This window comes from Crocodylus siamensis, chromosome 13, assembly GCF_052110815.1.
Source record: "Crocodylus siamensis isolate JL-2025a chromosome 13, ASM5211081v1, whole genome shotgun sequence".
NCBI lineage: Eukaryota > Metazoa > Chordata > Crocodylia > Crocodylidae > Crocodylus > Crocodylus siamensis.
In genome coordinates, this window is record NC_143407.1 from 16,796,600 (window position 1) to 16,813,049 (window position 16,450).

A 16,450-nucleotide genomic window follows, 5' to 3' on the forward strand; every position below is an offset into this window, starting at 1 on the left:
CCTGAAGGGTGGTTCCAAAGAGGACAGAGCTAGACTGTTCTCAGTGGTGGCAGATAACAGAACAAAGAGCAATGATCTCAGGTTGCAGGAAGGGAAGTTTAGGTTAGATACTAAGAAAAACTCTCTCACTAGTAGGGTAGCAAAACACTGGCACAGGTTACCCAAAGAGGTTGTGGAATCTCCATCCTTGAAAGTTTTTAAGACCTAGCTAGACAAATCCTTGGCTAGGATGATCTAGTTGATGTTCTCACTTTGAGCAGGGGGTTGGACTAGATGACCTCATAGATTTCCAAGGTCAGAAGGGACCTATTAGGTAATCAAGCCTGACCCCCTGGCTCTAGGCAGCAAAGAGCACTGGGGCTAAGTAACCCCAGCCAGGTGCTTGCCTAATCTCCTTTTGAACACCTCCAAGGTAGGGGAAAGCACCACCCCCTGGAGCCCATTCCATATTTTGGCAAACTTCATTGTACAGGATTTCTTCCTGATGTCCGGTCTAAATCTACTCTCCTTCAGTTTATATGGCTGTTGTTTCTAGTAACCCCAAGGGGTGCCCTGGTAAAGACTGTATCCCCTATTCACTGTTGACCCCACCAAGGAGTTTGTAGACAGCCACGAGATCACCTCTCAGCCTTCTCTTGCGGAGGCTAAAGAGATTCAGGTCCCTCAATCTGTCTTCATAGGATCTTACCTGCAGGCCCACAACCATATAAGTAGCCCTCCTCTGAACCCTTTCCAGGTTATTCACATCCCTCTTGAAGTGCGGCGCCCAAAACTGGACGCAGAGCTCCAGCTGCAGCCTCACCAAAGCCGCATAGAGGGGAAGCGTCACCTCCCTAGACCTGCTTGTGATGCACCTACTAATGCAGGAAAGAGTGCGGTTAGCCTTACTTACTACCTTGTCACATTGGCGACTTATATTCATTTTTGAGTCAACTGTGACTCCAAGATCCCTTTCCGCTGCTGTGCTACTTCGAATGGTACTTCCCAATCTGTAGGTGTATTGGTGATTCTTTCTCCCCAGGAGCATTTCTTTGCACTTATCTTTGTTAAATTGCATCCTATTCTGAGCCGCCCACTTCCCCAGTCTATCTAAATCCGCCTGAATTCACTCCCTACCCTCTAGTATGTTTACTATACCCCATAGTTTGGTGTCGTCTGCGGATTTGGACAGAGTGCTTTCTACACCTGCATACAATTCACTGATGAAGATATGGAACAGTATTGGTCCAAGGGCAGAGCCTTGGGGGATGCCACTGCCCACATCTCTCCAGGTACAAACCGACCCATCCACCACCACTCTCTGGGTTCGTCCCATAAGCCAGTTTCCCACCCACCTGACTGAAAAAATCAACGTTACAGCTAGTTTACTTGTAAAAATTGGGTGTGACACTGTGTCGAATGCTTTTTTAAAAGCCAAGTAAATAATATCTACCTCTGTTCCTGCATCTAAGCACTTTGTGGCCTGGTCATAAAAAGAGCCCAGGTTAGTCAGGCAGGACCTGCCTGCTACAAACCCATGCTGGTAGCCCTGTAACATTGTATTAATCACTGGCCCCCCACAAATGTGATCCTTAATTTTTTTTCCTAAGGTCTTGACAAGAATAAAGGTGAGGCTAACTGGCCTATAATTAACCAGGTCCTCCTTCCTCCCCTTCTTGAAAATAGGGACCGCATTGGCCCTTTTCCAGTCTTCTGGGACTTGCCGAGCACCATGAGCACTCAGTTGCGCCAGTGGTTTTGCTGTGACACTGGCCAATTCCTTTACTACACTTGGGTGAAGATCGTTAGGGCCTGCCAACTTAAATATGTTCAACCCTTCCAAGTACCCCTTCACTAGGTCAGCACTAACCACTGGTGGGTTGGTATTTCTCTTAAGCCAGACTAAAATCTCATTGAGAGGCATGTTTGTATCCATATCTGGGAACACAGAATTCATTTAAGAGCTCAGCTTTGTCTATCCTATCCGTTACAAGTTGCCCTAGTCCATCCTGTAGCAGTCCTGTTACCCTGCGCCACCTTCTTTCTCCCTATGCACTTAAAGAAGAACTTTTTGTTATCCTTAATCTTTGCTGCCAGCCTGAGTTCTGTTTCTGCTTTGGACTTCCTCATTACTTCCCTGCAACTGCGAGCCAAACAGGTATACTCCTCCCGCGTGGCTGCCCCTTGCTTCTACATCCTGTAAGCCTTTCTTTTCCCCTGTAGGCTCTCTTGGATTTCCCTGCTCTGCCAAGAGGATTTCTTGGCTCTTTTGCCTCCCTTTATTTATGTGTACTGGGATGGTACCCCTCTGTGCCTGCAAGACCAGTCCCTTGAGAAACTCCCACCCTCCCTGGACTCCCAACTCACCAATGTTATTACCCCTCAGTCCCACTCCAACTAATCTCCTGAACTCGTTGAAGTTGGCCTTCCAGAAGTCTAGCACTTCTGCCCTACTAGTTATCTTTCCTACCTTTCGCCGGATAGTGAATCCTATCAACAGGTGGTCACTATCTCCTAGGTTACCTTGTACCTGCAGATCCCCCACCAAGTCCTCCCCTGTGGCCAGCACCAAGTCGAGGAAGGCATTTCCCCTAGTGGGACTGCGTCTCTCTTCTGTTAGGTGCAGGTCCTGTATGCAGATTAGGAACCTATGTGAATGGGCAAACCTGGCTGACTGCTCCTCCCAGCAGATATCCAGGTAATTAAAGTCACCCATGACAACCAGGTGCTTTGAGTGTACTGCCCTAGAGAGCTGTCTCAAGAATTCTAGGTCTAACTCCTCCTCCCAGTGTGAGGGTCTGTAGTAGACCCCCACTACAAAGTCCCTTTTAGCCCTACCCCCTTGTAACCTGACCCATAGGATTATGATCTGTCCTTCTTCTGTCTCCATTTTATTACATAAGATGTGCAGAGCAATGCCCCCTCCCCCTCTTTTTTCCCAATCTATTCTCTCTGTATACACTGTAGCCCTCAATGCCCACTGTCCAATTGTAGGTAGGGTCCCACTATGTTTCTGTTAGCCCAACCAGGTTGAAATCTTTGTCTGCAAGCAGGACTGCAAATTCCTTCTGCTTATTTCCCATATTCCAAGCATTAGTATAGAGACACCTAAGCCCCCCACTTAGGCCTTAGTACTCCCCTATCCTGATGCTTAGGTCCCTTGGAAGCCCATTCCATATTTTGGCAACCCTCACTTGAAGAATTTCTTCCTGCTCTTAAGGTCCCTTCCAACCATATTTTCTATGATTCTGGTGGAAGGGTGGGATGCATATGGAAAAAAAAAGGAAAGGGAAAAACCTGACTGCCACTAAAACAAGAACTCTAGCCCACATTCCAGGACAGGGGGCATTCGCTCACTCCAGAAGCACAGCCACTTCAGCCATGGCTATGGAAAATGCCCTGGCCATGGAGCTCCTGAGAGATGCAATTTCTGTGCCACAGGTAAAACAGCTAACAACTGCAGAGACTCCTGGCTGAGTGAAAAGTGATGACAGAGCTGTAAGAGTACTTCAAGAGATCAAAAACAAACCAGGGACAGACAGATGCAGACTTACATTGATCACAGAGTCCTTAAATTTGATATGAAGCCGGTAGTTGGAGATGGCGATCACGGCATCATTAGCATGGCCAAGATACTCCACCCCCTCACCCTGCAACACAGTGAATGGGACCTAGAGGAGAGAGACACATTTGCATAGTCAGAGAAGCTCTCAGGCAAACACATGCAGGGCAATTTGCACAGCAGACGTGAGAACAGCTAGTTCTCTTACTGCCTTCTGAATGCAACTTCCGCAAGGATGCTTGTCAGACAGAGCAATCTGCCTTTCTCCCTTCCTTGTGAATAGCAAGGTGGGATGCAGACTCCAGTGACTCCCCCCACTCCACCCTTTGGGTTCCCCTCTGAAAGCTATTCTGTTTAAGATACGATATCCACACCGAAGCCCACTTCTCCAAGGGTACTGGGCAGTGTCATCATTGCCAGGGATCCAGGTTTTCCATTTCCCAAGGAAAAACAGAGAAAAATGTGGATTTCCCCCTTTACCTGAGGACAATGTGGATTTCTCATTTTAACAGAGAAACCCACAGATTTTGCTCTTTTGCAAAGTTCCAACCTGCAAGGGGCTTGAGAGGGGTGTGAGGAGGGTGATCAGGCAGCCTGGAGGGCAGCTCCCACAGTAAGTCTGGTGGGGCAGGGATTGAGGCCCCCATAAGAAGGGAGGGGGGAAGTGTGTTGGGCAGGGGGCTAGAATGCATGGCTGCAGGGCCCCAGCAGGGAGTGGGACAGGGCTGCGGGCAGCTTGTCCGGGGGGTGGGTCTGGCTCCTGGTTCGTACGCACACTCCTGGACCTATGTTTTGTGAGCTAAAGGAGCAAAGGGAGCTCTGATTTTTCTATGATAAAAACCCCTAAAATCAAATACCAAAATGTTAAATGGATTTAGAATTTATTATATTGATTGAGGCACTGTTAGGCTTCCAAAATGCTTTAAAATTGTAAATATATCAATAAAACATTATGTTCGACTGAGTCCTATATATATAGTGGTATTTCATTTTAATCATGGATTTGGGGGTTTTAATCAGAGAATTTGGAATTTTTTTATTGGGGAAAACTGGGAACCCTGGACATCACAGAACTGGGAGGGGTCTGGGCAAATAAGCCTGCAGGCTGATGTAGTGAAAAGGTCTGTTGCTTCAACACTTGGACCTCTGAAATGTACTCTTTCAGGAAAGTGTCTGACCAGATACACTTCTGGAAACATGACAAGGAGTGATTTACAACACAAGTGATGGCCATCCCTGGCTGTGCATTTTGGCGGCAAATGTCTGGTAGCAAGAAGGTCAGGTGGCAAGGAAAGGGGTTTAATCACTAGCATTCTCACACAAAACAAATCCAACATCAGCCTGAGCAGCAAAGCAAGGCAAAGGGAGCTTAGGATGCAGATCTGGCAGAGACATGTCTCTTGTTTGGAGACACTTTGCACGTGGCTCAGAACCCTATGCCAGGGGTCTGCATGACCTTAACACTCCCCTTTCTCCATAAGGCAAAGTGCCATGTCTGTACATGATCCTGCAGCATCCCCTATACGTAACTGGACAATTAGTAGCATCCTGAGACCCACTGGTTACAGTCCAGGCAAATACATGGGACAGACAAGGCCCTGGCCACAACCCCTGCAAAAAGTGTTGTGCATAAATCTGCATAAGCAGTTATTTTTGACTGAACACGGAGAAGTGAATGCAAAGACTATCGGACAGCCATAAACCAGGCATCTTTCACTCCCTCCCCGTACTTCAGGAACTGACTCTGCTGTATGTGGGGTCCAGGTTGGCAACCAGATGTGAATATCCTTCTTGGGTAAAAATGGGAGGCAACAAGCTAAACTTAGTTTTCTCTTTATGCTTCCTCCTGGCTCTCTGTGCTTTGCAGACTCAAAGCCTAGCAGTTTAAGGCAGGCTCTCTCTTCACAGAGCTTTGACTTCAAAACACAGAACAGCAATCAAAATATTTGGCACATACAGACTTCAACTCTGAGCCTCTAACTTGCTTGCATGAGGAAATTGGTGGAGTTATCCATTAAAAACTCTGTTTTTTTCCACTTTCTGATACTTCCATGGCCTACATTCATATTACCTGCATACCAACTTCCCTGGCTCTTGGCCTTTGTTTTTAGATAACATTTCATGAACAACTTACCTTTTTGTTAACATTTACAGATAACTTTAGAATCTTCAATGGACTGAAACTGACTAAGAGTTCTGGGCAAAATTGAAGGTCTCAACTGGCAGAAATGTAAGGGGAAAATATTATGTTCTGCACTGACAACGCTATGTTTAGCTATAGTTTTCTGTGCTTCTTTGGCTCCTTCTCAAGGCAACAGACAGAAGCTTTAGAAGCAGCTTGTAAAATCAGTAGACTTGAAAGAAAGCAGTGATGGAATGAACTGGACAGAGCTCTCAGAGGTGGGGGGAAACACTGCACTGGTTGTCCTAACCCCGGCTCTTCTGCAAAATGCCTTGTTATATGGATTCATCCCATCTCTCTCATATCCATTTCCCAAGACCCCATATTTTCAACACCTTTTTCATTCCTGAGGTCAAAGCCAAACAATGTAGTTCAGCAAGGCACTGCCAACAACATCCAGGATGTTCAAAGTGCTCTAGTGAGTGTGAAATGTACAACCAGATTCTGGTTCCAGCTACAGGCAGAGGACAGCAACTGGGTGGGACTACATGGGAGTTTACTGTACAGAAAACAGCAAGCGAATGTAGTAGCTTTGGTCACAGCATCAGTCTGTGCTATTGTCCTTGCTTGTATCCATGGCAGCAGCTATACCTATATCTTCCTCACCACCCTCTCAAGGATGGGCTGGCTCTCAGAGAGGAAACCTCTCCTTCCAGCAGGTCTATAGCAGAAGAGCTTCAGGAGCACAACCCAGCTGACTAGATCAGATGCTGCAGCAGGGATGCTTGTTGCCATGCCATGGGTAGTCTGGCTCTGATGCAGTCTAATTGGCCCAGGGAGGATCTCTCAGCAGCTGAGAGTCAACACAGAGGCTGTTACAATGCTTAACCCCCCTGAATGCTGGCACCGCTACAGGGGTGTTGCCAGGATGTCCTTGCACTATATCATTCCTCAGCGACACTCTCATGACTCTCACTGCAGCACAGTGCAAATCAGAACATCCTTGTGTGCGGAAGGAAGAGATGAAGGAAGAACCACAGAGCTATAGAAAATCAGCAGCCCTCCAGCACATGGGCAGTGACCTAGATTGCTCACACACCAGGGGCCCAGAGTCAGTAGTAGAACTGTGCGGGGCAGGGTAAGGGGGGCACCAGCCCCAGACACTGACTTAAAGGGAGTGCAGGTCTGGTTCTCTCAGAAGGTTTTGCCACAGCAAGCACAGCCTGGCTGTATGGGCCAGGAAGGTGCAACCCCATGTCCAGCAGTGCATCTGGGGGGAAAAGGAAGGAATGACACCCTCTTCCCAGAGCATTTACCAGGGGAGAAACAGCCCTGTCCCCTGGGGTAGAAAGGCAAATGGGGCACCATGAGCAGCCACCTGGGAGCCCCTACCACTGGTTGTCCCTCAGTGGCAGCAGCCCAAACCCATGCTGCTAAGGCAGCATCAGTTGCAGCTGCCACTCAAGTGAGGAGAGCCCCAGCATGAAAAGCCAGGTAAGACCGCTCTTCCTATCCTCCATCCCACCCCCAACCCAAGCACTAAAAGAGCCTGCTATGCCTCTGCCAGGGGTGTTGATGTTCCTTTGGCTAGGAACGTTTTCAGGTTTGGCACTGTCAAAGTTAAGCCCACCAAGCCCCAAAGTGGGTGTTTCCTGGGTTCTTCAATTCTTACCTGCAGAGATTCTTCCTCTTTAACCAGCTCTTTTTGGGGGAACAAGTCCTTGGCTTGGATGTACTCCAAACTGGGAGGGCCTTCCTCACCCTGCATTCCAAACAGAACACACGCTAAGAGGCAGGCCACTTACTCCATGTCAGTATAAGCTGTCAAAAGGCAGTATGCAGGCTCTCACTGGAAGATCACTGCCTGCTAGACCCCCCACCCCATTCTCCATGTAAGAGCACCCAGCACTCTGCATGGATTCCACTAATCAGCTCCTATATTCCACATTAGGCCCTCCCTCATCATCACATAACAGCAACAGCATAAGAAAACAGTTAATGCAGCCCTTCTGGCTAAAAGTTGTACAGCAAAGCAGCATTTGATGAGCCAAGAAGAAATAACCAAATGACGTATGATACAGATACCACCCAGAAGGCAGATGGAGTGAATTTTTCATGGGATTTTCCATCATTTTTTAAAAACCCTTTTGTTTACCTGCATCTCGGAGTCATGACAAGGACTCCACTGTCATTCCCAACTTCGGGGGCAATGTCTCTTCCCCATCTAATTTTTTTTTCAAAAATTAACTTAAAAAAACAACAACTAGCTTCTTAACCTAAGTACCTCACTAACATCATGGTCCATTCCCCAAGCCCAAGTGCTCAGTGAGAACTGCTCAGTATACAATTTTCCTTGGATTTGATGAAAACTTCTGAATGTAGATGAGAAAGCCTTGAACCGTGGGGAGCTCCATGGAACTGCCTGAACACTTAATCTGCTTGAGAGGCCTTGTGAAGCTTACACACACAGGAGTATATTTGTAGCATTTGTAAATACCATGGAATAACCAGCTAAAAGAAGGCGGGGGGAGAGAAAGAGAGAGAGAGACAGAGCGCATGCTGTATTCTGAACTTAGAACAATGACTCTCAGGAAGGGTGGTGCAGCACCCTGGGGTGCCTTGAGAACCTTTCAGGGATGCCACAGAATGCCATGCAGTGTTTACACTTTTAGGTGTGCAAAATAAAACCCTGATAAATGCTGAGGCCACCTCTAGACGAGTACAACCATGTGGTATGCAGTGCCACAAACATGTCTGTGCTTGCCCCCTATCTAGGGGGCAAAAAAACCCACGGGGTAAAAAAAAGGCAGAGCTGTGCATGCACAGGCAGCGCGCGCCACTCAAAAGTGGAGCTGGGCTACCCACAGCCATGCTGCAGCTGTTGGTCAGGCTCCGTGAGGCAGAATTGCTGCTGCTGCAGCTCCAGGAGGACCCCAGGAAAGGCTGCTGGAGACAGCCTGGTGCTGGCCTTAGCCTTCCCTACCCCACCTGGGGTAACTTGCCATGCGCCAAAGCATGTGTGGCATGGGTGTTCCCTGGGGACAAGCAGTGGCAGTCCAAGGTGCGCTGGTGCTATTTGTCCCCGGGGAACCAAACATCCATGCTTATGTGGATGTGCCCAGTGATTTCAAATAGGAAACCACAGTATTAAAAACCTTCTGACCTGTTGTGGGCTTTCTGAGTTCTCTGCAACAGAAGAATTGCTCTCTTATTGCCTTAAGTCTAATGAGGGGTACCTAAAGTCTAAAAAAAGATTCAGAACCACTGTCTTAAAGAGCGCTCCCTCTAAGCTGTGTGGTGTGCATGGTCACAGAGGCGCACATGTCAGCGCGGCATGAGCATGCACCTGCATGGCCCCGCAGCTTAAAGCTGCTGGTCCTAAACTATTTCACTCCCAAACTCTTTTATCCTGTTCAGTTAATATTCCTCCCCCAAGTTGATTCTGTTGAGAAAGGAAGAAAGTTCTTAAATAATAAAAGGGAAAAAGTGCTGTTTTGCGCAATGTAAAGGTTGGTGAAAATTAGTGATTAGCGATTTGGGGTTCTCACATGTGTTATTATAAAGGGAACTAGTTTTCAAAGGATTGGTTTATGAAAACCAGGACCCTTTAAACTGAGTATCCAAAACATAGGAATCATGTTTGTAACCCTTGTTCCAGGTCAATGGTTCTCAACTTCTTTAGACTCAAGGTACCCTTTGGCAGACCCAAGCACCCCTCAATAGATTTAAGGCACCCCTCGAAAGATGTCAGATCTTAGTTTTCACTCAATTTTTGACTATGGAAAAACAATACAGCAATTTTCTGTTGCAAAGAATCCAGAAAGACCACAACAAGTCAGAAGACACTGGAAGGTGCATTCTGAACTTAGAACAATGATTTTCAAGGGTGTCACAGCACCCTGGGGTACCTTGAGAATTTTTCAGGGATGCCACAGAATACCACACAATCTTAGCACTGTTAGTGGGCAAACAGGATTGACAAGATAATCACAGATATTTCAAATAGGAAACCACCATGTTAAAAACATTTACACCTGAGGCATACCTTGGAAGTGCTAGCTCTTAGCTTTCACTCATTTTCTGACAATGGAAATATGAGAGGAATTCTTCTGTTTCAAAGAAATCAGGAAGCCCAAAACAGGTCAGAAGGTTTTTAACACTGTGGTTCCCTATTTGAAATCTCTGGGTTTATTTTCTCAATCACGTTTGTAGACCTAGCAGTGCTAATGTTATATGGAACCCCAGGGCACCCTTTAAAGGATCTCAAGGAACTCCAAGATGCCAAGATCCCTGGCTGACAATCACTGGTTTAGGATAATTTATTCTGAGTATCACCTAGAAATCAATATATTTTAGAGTCTCCCCTATATGTTTGATTTATTGGTCCGCAAAGAGATCTATTTTGGGGTAAAATAATATTCACTTTCAAATCATAAACTGTTGGTTTTAATATATGAAAGTAAAATGAAAAAAAAATACTTGAGTCATTTAGGGGAAATACAGCCCAAGGAATGTCTCTGACATACCAATGATCTTAGTGTTTAAAATCATCCACTGAACTAAATACTATTTTAGAGCAGCTTTTTAAAATAACAATTTCAGCAGTCAGCCTCATACACATACAATTTAACTAACTTGAGCAGACTTGTTCTTCTCTCAGAGCACAGAGTACAGGCCTCACACCTCACCCTCAGCACACAGAGAGTGGGCCTCATGTCACACTCTCCCACCCACCCTGCACAGGTATAGAGCACAGGCCTCATCACACACTCACTCCAGCTACGCACAGACCTGCTCCCTCCACCCCAGGGTGGGGGATTTCTTCAATACCTTGCCAGGCAGCAACATTTAATGGGCAGGGAACACTGGGATCCTCACCCCATCCCGACTCCTTCCCAGGCAACATCAGGAACTCCCCCTTGATTTCCTATGTATTGGATGCTCTCCTACTGTAATTTTCCAGCTGCAACCCAGGGGCTGGATGGGAGCCTGCCCAGCACAGTGCACTTGCTCTAGTTCCCTTGCCCAACTCACAGCTCTGGGCTACTTATAATTGTGCCCTTGGGGCCATTCAGGCAGTCACCATTGGAATGGCACGGACCAGGAACACATGGGATCAGTGTACTGGACATGTGTGGTGGAAATCCCCTCCCCAAAGGGAAAACCAGCTGGGCAGAAAGAGCATACATTAAGGCCAAGGAGATTCAGAGCAGGGGGGGAGGGAAGATCTGCAGGATGATGTTGGGCCTCAAGGACAGGCCAAACCTGGGATAGCTGTATTTGTCTTGGGGCTGGAGGGAAACCCTGGCCCAGAGCCCTGCATGCAGATGCAAAACAGACAGACAGCACAGAGGAGAGGAGGAAAAAAAAGCACTTACAAAGCAGTTGAGCATAGAGCAGGAGACACGGCCTGGCAGACTCATGTTCATTTCCAGAGGTGGCGCCTGGGCTGGGCACACACAAGCAGCATCTCCTTTCCCCGGTTCTCTGCTGCTGCCTGCAGCAACTCAGACACAATCACACGCTGATCTGCACAGCTTTCCCAGCCCTCAAAGGAGGGCAAAAGCATCCCTGCTGCAAGCAGCCAGAGCAGGTGCGCCTGCTGCTTCAGCTGCTGCTCACAATGGAGGGGAGGGAAGGAGGAGCTGGAGAGACTCCACCTACCACTGAAGGAAGCAGAGTCTGATTCTGCCATCTAAGTGCCTCCCCAACAGACCCTGTGGAAAATGGAGAGACCAGCCCAGCTAACCAGGAGGGCTTTAAGCACAGGCAGAGCTGGTGCTCTGCTGACACACAAACCCTACAGGCGCATCCCCTTTCAAAGGAAGCTGAGAGGAGCTTGCTGGGAGATGCAGTCCCCGCCTGCAGCACACCCCGGGAAGTACCTGCTACATGCCTTGTGTAACCCAGACAGCATGTGCAGGAATGTGCATGAACAATAGCAGCCCGCTTGCTTTGTGTGCTCACAGAGAGCCCCTCCTTCCCTCAAAGGGACTACAGGACTCAGCTTCAGCTCACACCCCACAGCCACAAAACTTGGTTTGTGAACTTCCCTAAGACTGCAACAAACTGCTACCCACAAACTGGACCAGCCAGCACAGCAAGTCCCTGCAGAGAAATTGTCTTGGGATAAAAGGACAGCCCTCCCCCTCCACGGGTTGCAGGCTTTCCTAAATTGCCATGCCTGCAGCTTCCTCACAATCATGCAGCCTCCATCTCAGAGACATTAGTTCAAGCAGAGTACAAAGTCCATGTCAGGCCACTAACTGAACCAGCTGCTCAGGGGTTAGCTTCTCAGAAAGCCCTTGTGCATGCAGTGCTCAAGGCTGCCAGCATCTTTATCACAGTATTGTTTTATCCACAAGTCCCCATCCTTCCAGGCTCATAACCCCACTTTGGGTGTGATCCCAGCTCCTGCATGTGAATTTCCATGCTTGTGACCTTTGAGATCCCAATCCCCACTGTAAGCATGGTTAGAGATGACTGCTTGAATTAGTTTAACCTGCCTGTTCAAAAGGGATCCATCCCTCTCTGTTAGGGTTCTCAGAGCTGCTAATTCAAATGTGGCTGAACTGTTTTAAAGGAACAACAATGGGAAATGTATAGAAAGTATCTCAAGCAGGAAATGTGGCAGAAGAGAACTATCATTGTTTTAACAGCTCAAAATGCTGTGCTCCTGAACACTGGCTTTCAAGAGCCACAAAAGACCTAAGCTTTCCAAAGTCACAATTAAGATCTTAGGCTTACCCTTTGTCAAAAGCCGTATGAAGAACATTCACAAGATAAGCATAAAAGGCTAAGTCCTATTCCACATATTAGATGCCTAAGTGAACTTGGGTATTTAGATGAGGTCCTATTCCACCCAGCTCAAGTCCCCGAAAATTCATTAATGCCTCTATCCACACCATCATCTTAGCCTTAAAACTAAGCCATAAAAAACAAGGGCAAGGATGACCCACACATCTTTCGTATTAGCAATTTCTCAGGCAATTGGCCAGGGTGGAACAGGATCACAGTTCTCCCTAGGTGCCTACCCTCTAAGATCTGGCCCTAAGTTTCTGCTACACTTCTGTCACCAGCTGTTAGCCTACTGCCCAGAAAGCAATAAGCTCACCTGATACTTCTCCCCAACCCCATGGTCTGGTTGGGCATCAGTAATTCTTGACAAACTGGTTTGTAACCTTGGTTATAAACCATCTTGGTCCTCCTGCTTTTCCCTGTTCAAAGTAAATATCTGTGCCCCCTGGGTTACTGGAACGTGGTTCACTGGGGGGCAAAATAAAGAAATGGGCAGGAAACCCACATAAGACCGAAGGAGGAATCCCTTCAGCTTAGAAAGCAAGAATGAAAACTCAGTGAAGAGACTGTGTTTCAGTGACCCTCAGACCAAGCTAGTCACAGCCAGCTGTCTCAGGCAAAGGGTAGCCTGTCTTCCTACGCATCAGATACTGGAGCTCACTTGTGCCACAAGCGTGCCCAAGCAGCAAACCAGGCCATACACACACAGCTGTCTCAAGACTATTACCACCAGGCAGCAAAAATAGTAACAAAGAGGATCTAGATTAGGGGTGGGCAACTATTTTGGCTGGAGGGCTCCTTAACAAATTTTGGTGAACTGTCGAGGGCTGCAAAGAGATGTAAAATTTCCGGAAATTTTGAAGCCATGGGAAAAAACAAGACATTTTGGGGAAAATGGAAATATATGCAATACTTATTTTCTTAGCACCCCTTACAGATCTAAATTCACTTTGCTATTTTAAGAACATAAAATGTATTATATATATCTTGGTTTCTCATAAAATTATCATATTTGGTATATTATTAAATTTAAAAGTATAGTTTATTCAGACAATAATTACAAATTTATCCAAATCTTTTTAATTTTTGTTACAAATGGAGCTACAAGCTCCTGAATTCTAAGGAACCTAGGATCTCTTAGTTTTTGCCAGTTTATGAGAAGCAGGCAAAAACTGAAGTTGAAAATAGAAGAAACCATCAACGTTACAGTAAAACAAAGATAGTTATTATGCATTCTGGACTCTCCTCCAGTGTCAAGCAGATACAGAAAGCACTCATTTTTAGAAAAAAAAAGAGCTGAAAAGGGGGAAAAAACCCAAGACTCACTGAATACAAATTTTGCTACATGAAACTTTGTCTAGTCAGTCTCATTTTCTGAGCTATCACTATCAGCAGTTTCTGCTTCTTCTGAACCTTCATTTTTATCATCTTCATGGACTTCTGAAAACTGAAGGTTTTCCCAGATTGAGACAAGCTTCTCTAGCTACATTTTCACATGTTAGTTTATTTCTTGATTTGGCGTGATTATTTCCAAACAGACCAGTTTCTTACACATGCTGCAGAAGATGGAGGAATCTGAAGCGGCAAGAAGCAACAGGAGTCAGAGACTGTGCCATGCTTGGAGGGATATGCTTGGCAGAGTCCCAGATTGCATTCCTGGACCAAATACCTGAAGATGTTCTGTATTCTGCAACATTTGAAAGTACCTTCTACCATCAAGTCTTAAGTGTGTTGTTTGTTTTGTAATCAAGTCAAATGCAGTAGCAGTGCCATCATCACTAACATTTCTGCCTTTGAATCCAAGAGATTTGCAAGAGCATGAATTGATTGACAAAATACTTCCAGGCTGTTAATAAAGTCTTTCACTTTTCTTTATTCTGTACTTGTAAGCAGAGATACATTTAGATTCTCAAAAACAGCTGATTTGATCTGGGCCACTTGGTAAGGAATGTTTGACCAAAGTGCACTGTCTGATTCAGATGCAGTGATTGCTGAAGAAACTGACTTTAGAATATTCAGGGAGTTCTGCAGCTGAACCCAGAAGACATCCTCATCAAGTACAGTGTTCCTTACACTTCTGGCTACTTTAAGTTCCTCAGTTCTTACTGTTTCTTGAAGATCTTCTTTGTTCTTTAGTAAACTTCCAAATGAGATCATCACTCCACCCCATCTAGTTTTACTACAGAATTTGTGTCACTATTGTATTCTTTGCATTCTTTTCTTCCCTACTTCTTAAAGACTACAGCTACAATATGAGTAGCTTTTACATGTTTTATAACTTATTTTGCTCTTCTACAGATCTTTTGCAGCGTCCAACTTCATGATGTCATTAAAAAACAAGATTAGCTCATGGGATGCAAATCTTATTGTAGTAGTATGTGGATTATCCATTATGATCTCCCATACTGCTTTCATGTTACCTGCATTGTCAGTCAGCAAAGCAAAGACTTTACCACTGCCAATCTTCTGTAGGGCTTCACATATTTTACTACTGCAGTATATACTCTGCAGTATGCCTGTTCTCTCCTGTTTCAGTGCTTCTGTAAAAAACTGGTTGTGTTGTTATCACAAAGTTTATGATTCCTTCTCCCCACACGTTTGTCCATCCATCTGCAAGTACTGCAAGACACAGTGCTTTGTTGATTCTTCCTTGCACAGATTGCATTACACGTTCATATTCTGATTCTAAAAGAGGCTTGCTCAAATAATGTCTGCTGGGCAAAAGGTATGATGGTCTTAGTAATATAAAAGCTTCCTGCCAGTATGCATTTTAAGTTATTGACAATGGTGTCCCAGAAGAATATACTGCTCTTGCAAGAGCTTGGTCAATTTTTTCCTGACCTTCAGGTGTCATCTTGTCTATAAATGAAGCTACTGAGAGGCTTTTGCATACAGTTGCTTGCAATATTTGGTTACTTGAGGATGTTGATTGGGCAACCCTTGTGATGCTGATGTTATAGAAGAAGCAGTAGCAGTAGGAGGACTTCTGGATCGAGAACACTGGAAACAGCTACTTGTACTTTCATCATTGTGATCTACTTCCTCACTTACACCCATGAAGGATTTTTTAATGTCTGCAGGACACTTCTTACATACAAGGATGTAAGCAGCATTTGGAATTGCGTATTTCATTTGACAGTATTTGCAAATCAGATTTTTTTCTCATAATAACTTGCAGTGTGGAAATGCTTCCATAGGCTAGAAGTTGGTCACACCATTTTGCTGAGGAAGAAAAAAGAAAAATGTAATTTAGTGGCTAGCTTGCATATATAAACACTAAGCTATAGCATGTACAAATTTAGTAATGGATGGAGGAAAGGCCTCCTCAAAGTTAACTGTGAATAACTTCCCTGCCCTGCAGGCCTCACCTCACTGCTAAGGGTGGGTGATTTGTCACAAAACATCAGCTTAGTATGAATTCAATTATGAATTACATAGATTATGAAAATATATGAATGCAGCTAAAATACAGTTTAATATACTGAATTCAGAGAAATCTAAACTCTTACCTTCCAATAAAGAAGTATACTTTCTTTCAGCTCTTTTGTGCTGCTTCTGTACTTCTGTGGATTTCAAGGTCCCGGGGCCAGGAGGAGGCAGGTTCCTTCCAACTCCAAAACCTTTAGACTTGCTCTGCTCCTTTTGAGCAAGCAGGGCAATAAGCTCCTTGTTTCTATTCTCTACAGGAACAAATGGATGCTGTTGCCAGTGTCCACTTCCAGTCCTTTGAGGCCTAGTCATGAGGACAGGAGCAGATCCACCAACCGCTAGATCAAAAGTCAACAACAGAGGAAGTCCACAAGCAAAGAAGGCACTGAATCCTTCTTCCTTCTCTTGTGAAAACGGCAGTGCCCCCTGGGGGCAAAAATGTGTCTTGCTCTTGCATTTGAAAGTTATACTCTACTGCTTGTCCTCAGTGTCCAGGAACTGTAATGATCTGCTACTCTGGATAGTTTTACCTAAAAATCTTTTATTACACAGTTATTAGA

At 45.6% G+C, this 16,450-nt stretch overlaps 1 protein-coding gene across 5 annotated transcripts in view; it reads right to left on the bottom strand.

The window, feature by feature from the left end:
- Window positions 1–16,450, bottom strand: part of MTMR4 (myotubularin related protein 4) — an 84,952-nt gene that overhangs the window by 24,908 nt on the left and 43,594 nt on the right. For 4 of the 5 annotated variants that reach the window (XM_090024984.1, XM_090024981.1, XM_090024983.1 and 1 more), the window contains exons 3-4: window positions 7,336–7,425; window positions 3,534–3,650 (exon numbers count right to left, since the gene is read on the bottom strand). In XM_090024984.1, coding sequence (XP_089881110.1) covers window positions 3,534–3,650; window positions 7,336–7,425 — 207 coding nt within the window. Of the gene's footprint in view, window positions 1–3,533; window positions 3,651–7,335; window positions 7,426–11,041; window positions 11,309–16,450 lie in introns of those variants that run through there. The other variant, XM_090024980.1, reaches the window with a different exon arrangement.